The 13,366-nt window shown below is 40.1% G+C and overlaps 1 protein-coding gene across 12 annotated transcripts in view; it reads right to left on the reverse strand.

Moving 5' to 3' along the window:
• The window catches only part of rbm27 (RNA binding motif protein 27), a 53,389-nt gene extending 40,752 nt beyond the window's left edge, over nucleotides 1-12,637 (reverse strand). For 4 of the 12 annotated variants that reach the window (XM_079835648.1, XM_079835656.1, XM_079835647.1 and 1 more), the window contains exons 1-6: nucleotides 12,430-12,621; nucleotides 11,765-11,883; nucleotides 11,528-11,646; nucleotides 6,417-6,496; nucleotides 3,897-4,093; nucleotides 1,958-2,263 (exon numbers count right to left, since the gene is read on the reverse strand). In XM_079835648.1, the coding sequence (XP_079691774.1) occupies nucleotides 1,958-2,263; nucleotides 3,897-4,093; nucleotides 6,417-6,496; nucleotides 11,528-11,646; nucleotides 11,765-11,883; nucleotides 12,430-12,488 (880 nt within the window). In that variant the 5' untranslated portion in view covers nucleotides 12,489-12,621. Of the gene's footprint in view, nucleotides 1-1,957; nucleotides 2,264-3,896; nucleotides 4,094-6,416; nucleotides 6,497-11,527; nucleotides 11,647-11,764; nucleotides 11,884-12,429 lie in introns of all 12 variants that reach the window. The other 8 variants (XM_079835646.1, XM_079835654.1, XM_079835651.1 and 5 more) reach the window with 3 other exon arrangements.
• Between the last annotated feature and the right edge of the window lie 729 nt (nucleotides 12,638-13,366).

The raw sequence follows: 13,366 nt of genomic DNA on the forward strand, positions 1-13,366 counted from the left end.
TTTCCAAAGCTGCAACCTACCTGGAGTCTCCAGAAGTGCAAGGTGTCAGGATCTCAGAGACTTCAGTTAGGTAAAGAATCCTAAAAAATGACCCCCACTAGATAAGAATCATAAGCTGAAGTGTTGTAAAATACATGAAGAAGGTTTTTTATAGGCTTTATGGACAGATAGGTTGAGAATGACTCTTGAAGGACCAGCACCACATCCTCTAGTACCACTGTTTGAAGAATTCATCTTCCAGAATCTGGCAGTACGTTTTGGGAGTTCATTTTTAGTCCATCTCTGCAAAACGGACTTCAGGATGGACTAAAATGAACTCCCAAAACGTACTGCCAGATTCTGGAAGATGAATTCTTCAAACAGTGGTACTAGAGGATGTGGTGCTGGTCCTTCAAGAGTCATTCTCAACCTATAAAACCTATAAAGCCTATAAAAAAACCTTCTTCATGTATTTTACAACACTTCAGCTTGAGATTCTTATCTAGTGGGGGTCATTTTTTAGGGTTCTTTACCTAACTGAAGTCTCTGAGATCCTGACACCTTGCACTTCTGGAGACTCCAGGTAGGTTGCAGCTCTGGAAAATGGTGGCGCTGGAGACTAAAGGGTTCCTGATGGTTTCACACTTAATTCTTCACCTTAATTCTTAATTCTTTTGCAGTTAACAGGTGTCTTTTCTCCGCCACCTGTTTTTGTCAGATCCTGCTGACCCAACGAGCATTTCACTGTCCAATGGTCACGCCTTAACTGCAATGTCTAGTATTGCATTAGTATTGCATCCTTCTCATGGGCATTTAATACTTTTTGACTTTTCAGTCTGAGTTAAATCTCTTTTTTGGCTCAATTTATCTGTAAAAGAAAACATGCCTAATAATTCTGCACACCTGAATATAAGGTGTTTTTCATTTCCAGCCTTCATGAACAATTATATATCACTTATACATTATTAAATACTAAATCAATAGTAGTTATTAGGATTACTGTGGTTTGGAATTGGTCAAATGTGCCTGGAAAAAAAATATGATCAGAAAATCAACGTGCCTAATAATTCTGCACTCCCTGTAGACAACAACAAATTTCCCAACAAAAAAATTTTGGCCAGTGAAAATTCTGAGTGGCTACTAGTAACTTTGGAAAATCACTAGCCACAGTGGCCATGAAATAAGAGGCATGCAATCCCAAATCAGTTCTCTTTCACAGCTTATTGTGCTTGCATGGTCAAATACACACACACACACACACACACACACACACACACACACACACACGTAAAAATGAACATTGTGTGGAATATTCACATAAACACACTCTGTTACGTTCCTACGTGAACAAAAATGAAACAGTATATTCAAATTCTGTAGTATTTCTTAAGACATGTTAATAAAACTAGGCTACTGTACCCGAAAAACTTACTTTATTTCATTTGTATATTTTTTTTATGTTGCATTTGTCCTGTTGTTTATTCATTTACCAGTTATATACACTTGCCATTATATTTGCTTCAAGGAATTTTATTTATGTACCAAGTAGTTTTTGTTTCAGGGCTGCCTTGCTTTACTACAGAAGTCACGTCATGTGTGTTTATGCAATAGCATTTGTTTTATGATATTGGGTTGACTTTGAAAAACCCAATATTAAAAACCTAAATCTAGGTTTACAATTAAATCAGTGGGATTTTTTATTCTGGACTTATCAAAATGTCTACCGCAGTCAAATCAGAAAAGTAATACAAACTACAATCAAATCTATGCAAATCGAAATTTGTGACCTCAAGAACCAAATTGAACCAAAAGATTCCCAACCCTATGGCATGTATGTAAAGAGACAGCACAAGCGCACTTTAAGTGAACATTTCACAAAATGTTAGGCTTGACATGCATTTAAAAAAAAAAGTAGCAATAGCTTTTAGTCTTCATTTTGTCATCCGAGCATAATCACACCGAACTGAGCTGGGCTTACCGTCGTAGTCTCTGCAGCGGTGTTTGAGCGTGTTGCTCTTGTTGAACGTCTTGCCGTCTTTGTGGTTGGTGAAGTATGTGGACCAGCTCTCTGTAGTGCTGTCAGGCAGGTGAGCCGGTGCTACCACGGTTACGGCGTTGGGGACGGCGGGGCTCCCCGAGGAGGGGAACTGGTGCTGGGGAAGGGGCAGAGGGAGCAGGGGAGGTGGATGGGTCTGCTGGTGGTGTGGGTTACCCATGTGGGCAGAGGCTGGGTTGTAAGGCTCTGCGTCCTTCCGCTCCTGCTCAAATTTGGTTCTGTGCTCTGCTGTGATAAAGCACATTTGAAATGGTTCATTTGTTGAAGACTTGTTTGCAAAGAAAGAATTCTTGTCAATATTGTTGTTTAATTAACAGCGCAGTCAATGACGAATAAGAATGTCCACAGTAATAAAAAAAAGTTTTAAAATTCTACTTTAAAATACAGGTGACAATCGCTCAAAATTCTCCAAAAATGTCATGAGGCATAAACAAGCAAATATTTTTTTGCTTGCTTACAAAAATATTTTCATATTCACACGTCGAATATATAAGAGTCTTGAGATATATATATATATATATATATATGTATATGTATATATATCAAGACTCTTATATATTCAATGTGTGAATATGAAAATATTTCTGTAACAAAGCAAAAAAATATTTGTGATTTTTTTTACGTTTTAAATATATTTTTCAACATAAAAAAGCTTCAGTTTAAAAAAAATTTCCTGGCATGTTGTTTGTGTCACATTGTTTTGATGCAGTGTACTTACTTTTTTTCTTATATATTTCTTATATTCTTTTCTTAATGAGCTGTTGTGTTTCCAGTAAAATAACAACAAACAAGTATGCCAAAGTACTTAAAGGGGATGTCTAATGCTAAGTCATGCATTCTGACTTATTTACACAGTTAAAGAGTTGGATCCTCATGCTAAACATGGCTGAAATATCAAAAAAATGAGTTGGACGCATGACGCATTTCTGTGCCAAATACACTCCTTCAGGATTCGTACAAGTTTCTGAAAGTTCTTTCCGAGTATAGCCCTGTAGGACGTCATAAAGTATATTGTATAGGCACTTCTCCGGATGAGGGCGTGCAAAGAGCGAGAGCAACCAGAGCAAGAGCTTCGTTCAGGTTACATCAGTGCTGTCATTTTGTTTTTAGACCACAAAATCAACAATTTCACTAAAAAAGTGTGTGTGTTTTAGTTGTGAGAGAAAGTTTGTTTGTTTGTTCCCGGTCATGAGTGGAAACCGCAGGTGGTGAGTGAAATCAAATGTGTGTATTTTGTTGGCAATCGGCACTTAAGTGCATATAATGTAAAAAACACAAACATATATAATGAATCGAAAGTTATCCAGGGATAATACCATGAGGTATTGTGTGTGTGTGTGTGTGTGCCTCTCTTTAGCTCCGCCCACAGCACACCTGCACAAGCACAGCTGTTTTCGGAAAGAATCGGTACAGCGAATCTGTCTTTTATAAATATGATAAAACTATAGACTCTTCAGAGATATGAAGGATGGAATACTACTCTAAAGGTACTCAAGACAGAAACTGTGTGTTGCACCCCCTTTAAGGTTTCCCTTTTTCTTTATTCTTTTAATGAGACTTTATGAAATCGAACAGTAGAGCTGCAAGATTCTGGATAAATAGAGAATCACAATTTTTTTTGTTTAAAATGGAGCTGCACAATTTGGAATAGAGATTGTGATCTTTTGACAATTAATCGTGCAGCTTTACAGGACAGTTACATCCCCCTGACCTTTTTATACCAAAAAAATCAACATAAATTGCAGTTTTTTTAGGCATTTATGAATGAAATTATATTTCTAAGAAACTCCTCAGTTTCACACAAATGAATACCAGTATAAGTAATAGTAATGTGAAGGAGGTGATCTGGCAAGGTCAATACCTCTCCTTGGATTGTGCTCTCTTTCTCTGCTCTTTCCATGGCTGCTGCTGCGGCTACGACTCCGGCTGCGACTGTAGCTTCTTCCCCGCGAGCTTCCTCCTCGTCGCTCATGTCGCTCCCGGTATGACTCTCCGCTCTTCCCGTGCCGGTCCAGTTCCCGCCGCTTGCGGTCGTCTCTCCTGCGGTCATCTCTAACCCTGAGGTGAGACATACAGATACTGTGGGTCACTGAGAAGGGTCAGGTTTTGACACGGACTCATGTCAGGTGTAAGAGGGTTTTTGACACTTACCATGGTAGTACTATGGTATACTTAGAGCACCATGTACTCACCGCTAGCCTAGCTTAGCACAAAGACTGGAGGTAAACGGCTCCAGCTAGCCTACTGCTCAATAAGTGACAAATAACTATGGTGTGTATAGTTACATCGTGTACTAAGACCGACGGAAAATGCGTAATGATCAAGGAACTTTGCTGCCGTACCATGGGTGCAGCGGCGCAATGATATTACACAAGTGTTAACGTCCGTCAACATCAAAGTGACAACCTGCTTGCACAGGGAGTGCTGGGGACTGTTTTCAGGCACTGTGTAATATCAGTGCGCCGCTGCACCCATGGTACGGCTCAAAGTTCCTTGATTACTACGCAGGAATGAGAGTATTTTCTAGCCATATTAGCCTAGAAAATCACAACTTTTCATTTTCCGTCGGTCTTAGTACACGATGTAACTATACACATCACAACATGAAAAATGTTGGTGTTATTTTGTCACTCATTGAGCAGTAGGTTAGCTGGAGCCATTTACCTCCAGTCTTTGTGCTAAGCTAGGCTAGCGATGGGTGCATCAGACAGAGTTATGGAACACACAGAGATGAGAATGGCATGTATGGACTTATCTAACTCTGGGCGATACGGTGAATAAGCTAAAGTCCCAAAAAATACCTCGGGACGTGATTCACCAGGGTCACTGTGGGACGACGATAACCCTGCGGAGGGAGTGTAAATCTCTCCTTTAAGTTTGCAAAACTGTTTTTAACATAGATGAAAATAAGAAATGTTACTTGGGAGCAATTAATAACTTCTGAAGGATCATGTGACACTGAAGACTGGAGTAATGATGAAAATTCAGCTGACAACACAGGAATAAATGCCATTTCAAAATATATTCCGATAGAAAACAGTGGTTTCAAATTATATTCTGTTGAGCCAAAATATTATGCTTTAAGCGTTGATTTTTTGATCATCTCCTAACAAACCACATATTAAGGTGGCAAGCACACAATCAGTTCTCGTAATCAGCGTATTGGATGCAGGAGAAATGGGAGGAATAAAGACCTGAGCGACTTTGACAAGGGCCAAATTGTTATAGCAAGGCGACTGGGTCAGAGGGTCTCTAAAACGGCGAGATTTGTGTCGCTCCAGGTCAGCAGTGCTGAGAATTTACCAACAAACCAAAAACCGGCCAAGGCTCATCGATGCACGAGGGCAATGAAGGCTATCCCATCTGGCCTGAGCCAACAGAAGGTCACACATGATTGTAGTGGGAGGAATGTGTCACCTAACACTCTGTATGAGGCCAAGCAGACCAATCAGAGTGCCTATGATGACCCCTGTCCACCGCCGAAAGCGCCTACAATGGGCACTCGAGGGTCGGAAGTGGACCTTGGAGCAGTGGAAGAAGGTCGCCTGGTCCAATGAACAGTTTTATTTTACATCATGTGGACAGCCGTGTATGTGTGGGACTGTATACCTCGGGACGTGATTCACCAGGGTCACTGTGGGACGACGATGACCCAGCGGAGGGAGTGTAAATCTCTGGGCAATGTTCTGCAGGGAAACCTTGGGTCCGGCCTTTCATGTGGACACAAATTTGACCTACAGTGTCTACCTAAACACTGTAGCAGGCCAGATACAACCTTTCATGACAATGGTGTTCACTGGTGGAAGTGGCCTCTTTCAGCAGGATAATGCACCGTCACATTGCACACATTGTTTAGGAACGGTTTGAAGAACAACAAGCGTTCAAGGTGTTGACTTGGCCTCCAATTTCCCCAGATCCCAATCCAATCGAGCATCTGTGGGATGTGCTGGAAAAACAAGTTCGATCCACAGAGGCTCCACCTGATAACCTAAAGGACTTGAAGGATCTGCTGCTAACATCTTGGTGCCAGAGACCACAGGACGCCTTCAGCGCTCTCGTAGAGTTCATACCTTGGCGGGTCGGCGTTGTTTTGGCAGCACGCGGAGGACCATGTTAGCATATTAGGCAGGTGGTCATAATGTTTGACTCATCAGTGTGAGTATATATTTATAAAACCATATGATACTATCCCCGTAATCACCACAGTATTGTTTGGTAGTTTCAGAAAACAGTGTGCACTAAAAGCAAAGACGACAAACTGAGAACATCGAACACCCACACAAAACAAAACCTGTAACCTTTATATGTAAAGTTTAGATTATATGAAGAAAATCCGCCAACACAAAACAGTAAAAAAAAGACACGGCTCCTGGAAACCAACCTTGATTCATTGAAGTCTGAACGATTCCTTAATGGGCTTCTTCTTCTTCTGTTATCCCTATCATCTTCAACATGACCAGTCTGAAAACAAATGTTATTGCATAAATATTAACACGATTTATTTATGCATTTACACAAGAAAGCGGTCATGACTATTAAGGTGTATAATGCACTATATATGCAGGTCAACTGAATGTGAAAAGGTTGTTTTGATAGGAAAACACCAGCAAAGGAACAAAAATTTAAATAACATTATCTTCGGAAACAGAGCAAGAAGTGAATTGACCAAACATTTTAAAGTGCCCCTATTATGGCATTTTAAAGGTTCCTTTTTTTTGTTTTGGGAGTCCCTAACAACAGGTTTACATGCATGCAAGGCCAAAAAACACTTCCAATGTCTTATGATATGCATTTATTTTTACCTTATTTGCTTAACGACTCCCAAAGGATTCGCTCAACGATAGGGCTGCAACAACTAGTCGATAAAATCGGTAATAATCGATAATGAAAATCATCGACAAACGATTCTCATTATCGATTGATTGATATCGGTGATTGGTCAGATGATGCAATCAGTTGTGATTGGTCTACTGTGTGCAGCGCGTGTCGGAAACAGAACGGCCATCACCATTACTGGATTAAGGCTTGTCAAGTGTTGAAAATTTTATACAGTGTATGAACAGACATGGCATCAATTTTGCCTTACCAATTCGAGCCAGAGTCCGACGAGGAAACGTTCAGAGTTACTGATGAACCAGAAAGTCAATCTCAAACATGACCGTTCTCAATGGTAAGTGTCAATGTAGTTTAAGGCACTTCATGCAGAATTGGAGTAAGAAAGTGTGAGTAGTGACGTGCTGTAATCTGATTCATCTTGCTGTCCGTCGCCATGTTAGTTTAGTGTAACGCGTCACAGACAAATTAATTGCTAAATATATTTAGGTGCACATGTGGGAATTGTATCAAAATGCCAAGCGAGGCTGAAAATGTGGGCAATATGCTAATGTTTCGTCTTGACGTCGACGCTTTCTGCGACGCGATTCGTGTGATTCGCGCGAATGGCATGGTGCGAATTGAGCCTTTGACGTGTGATTCGCGCGAATGGCACGCCGCAAATTGAGCCTTTGACGTGTGATTCGCGCGAATGGCACGCCGCGAATTGAGCCTTTGACGTGTGATTCGCGCGAATGGCACGCCGCGAATTGAGCCTTTGACGTGTGCTTCGCGCGAATGGCACGCCGCGAATTGAGCCTTTGACGTGTGATTCGCGCGAATGGCACGCCGCGAATTGAGCCTTTGACGTGTGATTCGCGCGAATGGCACGCCGCGAATTGAGCCTTTGACGTGTGATTCGCGAGAATGGCACGCCGCGAATTGAGCCTTTGACGTGTGATTCGCGAGAATGGCACGCCGCGAATTGAGCCTTTGACGTGTGATTCGCGCGAATGGCACGCCGCGAATTGAGCCTTTGACGTGTGATTCGCGCGAATGGCACGCCGCGAATTGATCCTTTGACGCGTGATTTGCATGGATGACACGCCGCGAATTGAGCGTTTGACGCGTGATTTGCATGAATGACACACCGCGAATTGAGCGTTTTACGCGTGATTTGCATGAATGACTCGCCGCGAATTGAGCATTTGACGCGTGATTTGCATGAATGGCACGCCGCGAATTGAGCGTTTGACGCGTGATTTGCATGGATGACACGCCGCAAATTGAGCGTTTGACGCGTGATTTGCATGAATGACACAAGACAAATTATAGCTCGAGACATCAGAGCCAGCAGCAAATGTCTGAAGCACAAGCCGAGGAAAGGCTGCTCTCGCCGGGGTTAAAGAGCGCGGATTGCTGCTGATCGCCTGGATCTCACAACTCCGAAAACGCCAGATAAAATTTTAAAATAGGTGGTCTTTTTATAGATAAACCACAGATTTGAGCTTTAAACAACTACATTATCGCCTGAAAAAGTCTTAAAACTACGTTTTGTCACACATTTTAACAGTAGATTTTAACAAAAAAGACGTGTAAACACAGCCCATGTCAGCCATTTCTCAACGAGACGAACCGCCTGGCAGAAGCCCCTCCCATGATGCGAATTTGCGTCTGTTGTGAAATGAATGTCACGCGCGAATGAAGCGAGTAAACTCAAAATGTTCAAGAGTCCAACGCAATTTATTTGCGTCATTCGCGTCTGATGTGAACGTATCATCAGAGTCGACTCTTACTTTTGGAAGAGAATAACTTTATATTAGGGATGCGCGGTATACCGGTACTGGGAAAATACCGGTATATATTTTATTTCAAAAGGTACGATATTTTGCTCATTTCGGTATATGCTGCTGTTCAGAAGTTCTCCGCTAAATGGCAGTGCGCTACCCAAACTGATGCAAAACTGGCAAATGTTGCAACATAGGACAAAACGAATATAGCAGTTGAATCACACTCAGTGTTGCCAAGTCCGCGGAAAACTGGGCTACTTCAACACTGTTGCCGCGGGATGTTTTTCCATATCTGCGGGTTGAAGCGACCCCAATTATGTGCTATTTAGCCCTGGGAATGAGAATTTTAGCAGGCAACCCTGCCAAAAAAAAACACATATTTTACCCCCCAAAACGAGATTGAGGTTTTGAGTAGCAATTGGGCAGGTTTTGTTGTGAAAACCTGGCAACCCTGATCTCACTCAACACGCCCAAAACACATTGATAAAGAGAGTATAAGTGAAATTTGGAACTTTGCTTAGAAAACTGATGAAGAACCATCAAACCTTGCCAAGCATCAGTCACTTGCCCATCCTGACTTGTACAAGACATCGACAAGTGAGTGCATAAATCAATCTAATTTAGACATTTATTTTCTTTAAACACTGATCAACGCACATACATAAGATTGTATCGTATAATGAAATATGAAATGAAATCTATATGAAAATCTAATGAAATCTCCAGCGTTCCTTTCAACCAGTGACGTTTAGATTTCATAATATTTGAATGCATAGGCTACCATTGCATTATTTACAGTCGCTCAAGACTGTGTTTGTGTGACCACTAAAGATGGACAGTTTTTAAATAATTTTGTGTGTATTTGACTAAGGAAAAACAACTTAATTTGGAATGTGCAAGCTCTTTAGGCTGTGTGTGTATGTGTGTGTGTGTGTGTGTTGTTGGTATGAGCACAAAGAAAACTCTCTCTCTAAGAGCTCCAATCCCATGTATTACAAAATGCTATAAAATCGCTTGCATGTTCAAATTGGCAAGGTTTAAAAAGACGTTTGCAGTGATTTCCATCAGCTGTCCCGAAACGAAAGCGAAAGTGCTGAATCGGAGCTCAAAGTTCAATTTGCTCATTTTGTGAGCTAGGGAAGGGAGTATTGCTGAAATTACTTCTCACAAGAAAGTTTTCAAATGACTGATTTGATGTGATAATCTTTGCTTATTCTTTTAAGGCGAGACACTACAGGTGAATAGGAATTTTTTTTTTAATTCGAAGATATCACTGTGAAACTTCTCCAGTTTATTACTGGCATAAACATAAGAAAAAAATGTATTACAAGTTTTGTGTAAATTAATGTTTTAATATGCAAATGAGGCCTTATCTACTTAAATATACGCTCATTTGCATATTTTTCCAAAAACAAAATCTGGAAATTGAAAAGGACCATGTTTAAAATTCTTGGTTCTATGTGTTGACATATTAGATGAGAGGGCTTTTACAGAGGGGATTCTGCATATCTTATTTTGTGCTTTAGAATACTGACAATAGCCTTAAAAAAAATACATTTCCGCCATGTTTTTTGGAGAAATATATAAACAAATCCCTCTGTAAAAGCCTTCAGAATATAGTTGAGTATAAGACTGCAAGAGTTGGTGCTTGTAGGTCCTACTGAAGTGGATATATCTGACTCTGAGTATGAGAAAAAAACTAATTTTGAGAAAACGGCCTTTAAAGTTTTATACTGTATAACTACCAACACTTCTATAAAACCCCCAACCTACAAACAAAATATATATTTAGTTCATTAATATCAGTAATGTATAATATTTAAAACACATGGAAATTGATAAATGAATAAATTATTAATAGCAATAGCTATTAGAAAACTACCTTAACAAACAAACACACATAACACCAGTCACACAAACTGCAGACGAACTGTCCCGGTTTGTTGTATTGGTCCATCTATAACTAGTTGAATCTAATTCTGACGGGGTTTCGTCGTCTAATCTGTTGTTGTTTACTTTCTTTTTACTAGCTCTTGCTACTTGGTCTTTTCTGTGAACGTTTATGAGCTGATTTCGGCGTTGTCTCCACTTTCTCTCAGGTGACAAAATATAATTAAATAACCACCTTAATGTGTAATGTTGACATTTTTTTCATTTTGACATGAAAGCTTAAATGTTAAGGGAGCAAACTGGCCCAAAATCTCAAAATTGACCACTGCATGGAAAAAAACTATGTTTTCACCTGCCGTGTCTCACCTTAATAATAAACCTTAGCGTTAATTTCCTGCTTTATAAACCCCAAACCTGTGAGAGAGAAAATGATGCGCAATATCCGCACCAAAATTCAGACCCTGTATGGTATCGATTTAATATCGGTACTTCGGTATTAGATTGTGGTACCGTACCGAATCCAAAATTGTGGTATCGAGCCATCCCTACAATGTAGTTTATGGCACTTCATGCAGAATCGGAGTAAGAAAGTGTGAGAAGTGATGTGCTGTAATACGATTCATCTTGGGGTCTGTTGCCATTTATTATTTCAGTGGACCTTTCACAGACAAATTAATTGCCGAATAAATTTAGGTGGAAATTGTATCAAAATGCCAAGCAAGGGTGAAAATGCGCCGGATATGCTAATGTTTCGTCTTGACGTCACAACGAAACCGCTTGGGACAGTTTTAAAACAATTTTTTCAATCGACTCAGAGTCGACTCTTGCTTTTGAGAGACAATAACTTTATATATGGTGCACTTTCCGGTTTAAAACTTGGATTTCACTTTCAGATTTAAATCCATAATTGGGGCACTTTTAAACACATTCTACAGTTTTAATAGTAAGAAAGAAAGATATTACCCTTTTTTTACAGTGACATAAAAAAAATAAGTTTTACCTCTTCCTTCTCCTCAAGCTTCTGCACTGGGATTTTAATTTCTTCTTTAGCAGCTGGATTTCCCAAATAATTTTTGGTGGTTAGACATTCAAAGAGTTTATCAACAAACCCTGTAGTCTCTGTGAAACAAGCAGAACAAAGAACCGATTCAGTGAATGTAAAAAAGGTCCGAATTCAATAATATTTGCATAGTAATTTACACAGAATATCAGGGATGTGAAGACTTTTAGTTGATACCTTTCTGAAGAAACACGTCCAACTGATCCGCACACAATGCTCGGAGTTCTTTCTCTGGTTTATCCTTCTTTACTAATGCCACAACATAGTTCGCCAGTGCAGATGGGTCAGCATCACATCTGTAAAAGAGCTCAGGATCATTTGTGTAAATGCAAGCCTTCTATTTGAACCAAAAGTCAAGCACATTCATGCAGGTCAATGCACAACAACAGAGTTGTTTACTAGCTGATCTACTAAGATGCACTGAGATCAAATACATGACACATTGGCAGCTAAAACAAGAACCACCAAGCAAACTCATACTGACTGTCTTCCAGCTGATCCTACATGCCAAGGCTCTAAAACTAAAATAACTCGTGCCTGATCCTGTTTTGGCCCAGTCTATGAAAACTATCAGGCTGTTTTGATGACCACCCCACTCAGCCAGCAGACCCTCTTAGCTTAGCTTCCTGCTACATGGTTCAAACTAGGATGTGTGTTAGATTTCTGCACACTAGGAGCTTATAAATAAACACAACACAATTGAACTGTCATACACACACAAAATCAAAGGAAACGATATCTGTTCGCAGCGCGGATAAGTGATTTGAACCCCGGCTAACGTGTTAGCATGTTAGCAGCGCCAGTTAGCTTCACTGCTTAAAATGTCACTGTTCATCACTTACATGGGTTCAAGAAGTTTAGCCAGCCAGGATTTCAGAGCGTCAACATTATCTATGATCATCCTGACGCGCAAGTGATTAATACTGATAAAAGGCTGGGTGTGTATGCGCAACTCCAACTAGCATCGTCTATAACCACACACTGGGCCTTCTGTAGTCACTGGCACGTCGGACAAGCTGCTGGAGGTTCTCGGCAACGTCACGGGGAAACGTGACGACGAAACGGCGGCAGCCAATCACAGAGCTGCTATTACAGGCGACCAGTCGTTTCCAGACCGACGGGTCTGAGGCAAAAATATAAAATAGTACAAAAGTCTTGCCGTTCCAAAGGTTACATGATTTTTTTAGGTTTTCGTTTACTTTTATGTAGTCTCTCTTTTAGTAACTTATGTAATAGTTACTTTAAGTAATACATCTGATAAAACATTAGTAAATAACTTTACTAATAATACATTACTACTAGTAATTATAATACTAATTATTATTATTAAGTTTAATTATTATTATTTAAATGCTATTTATGTTTAATATTTAAATGTTATATTATTTCATTTATTTTATTTGACCTTATCTGATCTTTAAAGTTCCCATGAAATCAAAATGGAAGTTTTTTGGCTTTTAGTATGAGTATATTAGCTTTACTGTTATCTATAAGCTAGGGTGCTCCATAACAATGAGAAAATTCACATTTAGGCCCCGATCAGACAGAACGCGTTTTTGAGGTTCGAAAACGCGAGGCGCACTGCTCTGCCCTTTTATTGGTCAACATTTTTCAATTTAGAAAATAGCAGTGCGCTGTGTTTTTTTTATGTTGCTAGGAAACCCCCGAATCAGCTGTCCTGTCAGTCTCATCAAGGTAAACGTCACCACAACGGAAGGCCCGCCTCTCCATTCATTCGATTGGACAATAAAAATAAAAAAAACGCGACGACATGGGGCT

Source organism: Gobio gobio, assembly GCF_949357685.1.
Source record: "Gobio gobio genome assembly, chromosome: 14".
Classification (NCBI taxonomy): Eukaryota; Metazoa; Chordata; class Actinopteri; order Cypriniformes; family Gobionidae; genus Gobio; species Gobio gobio.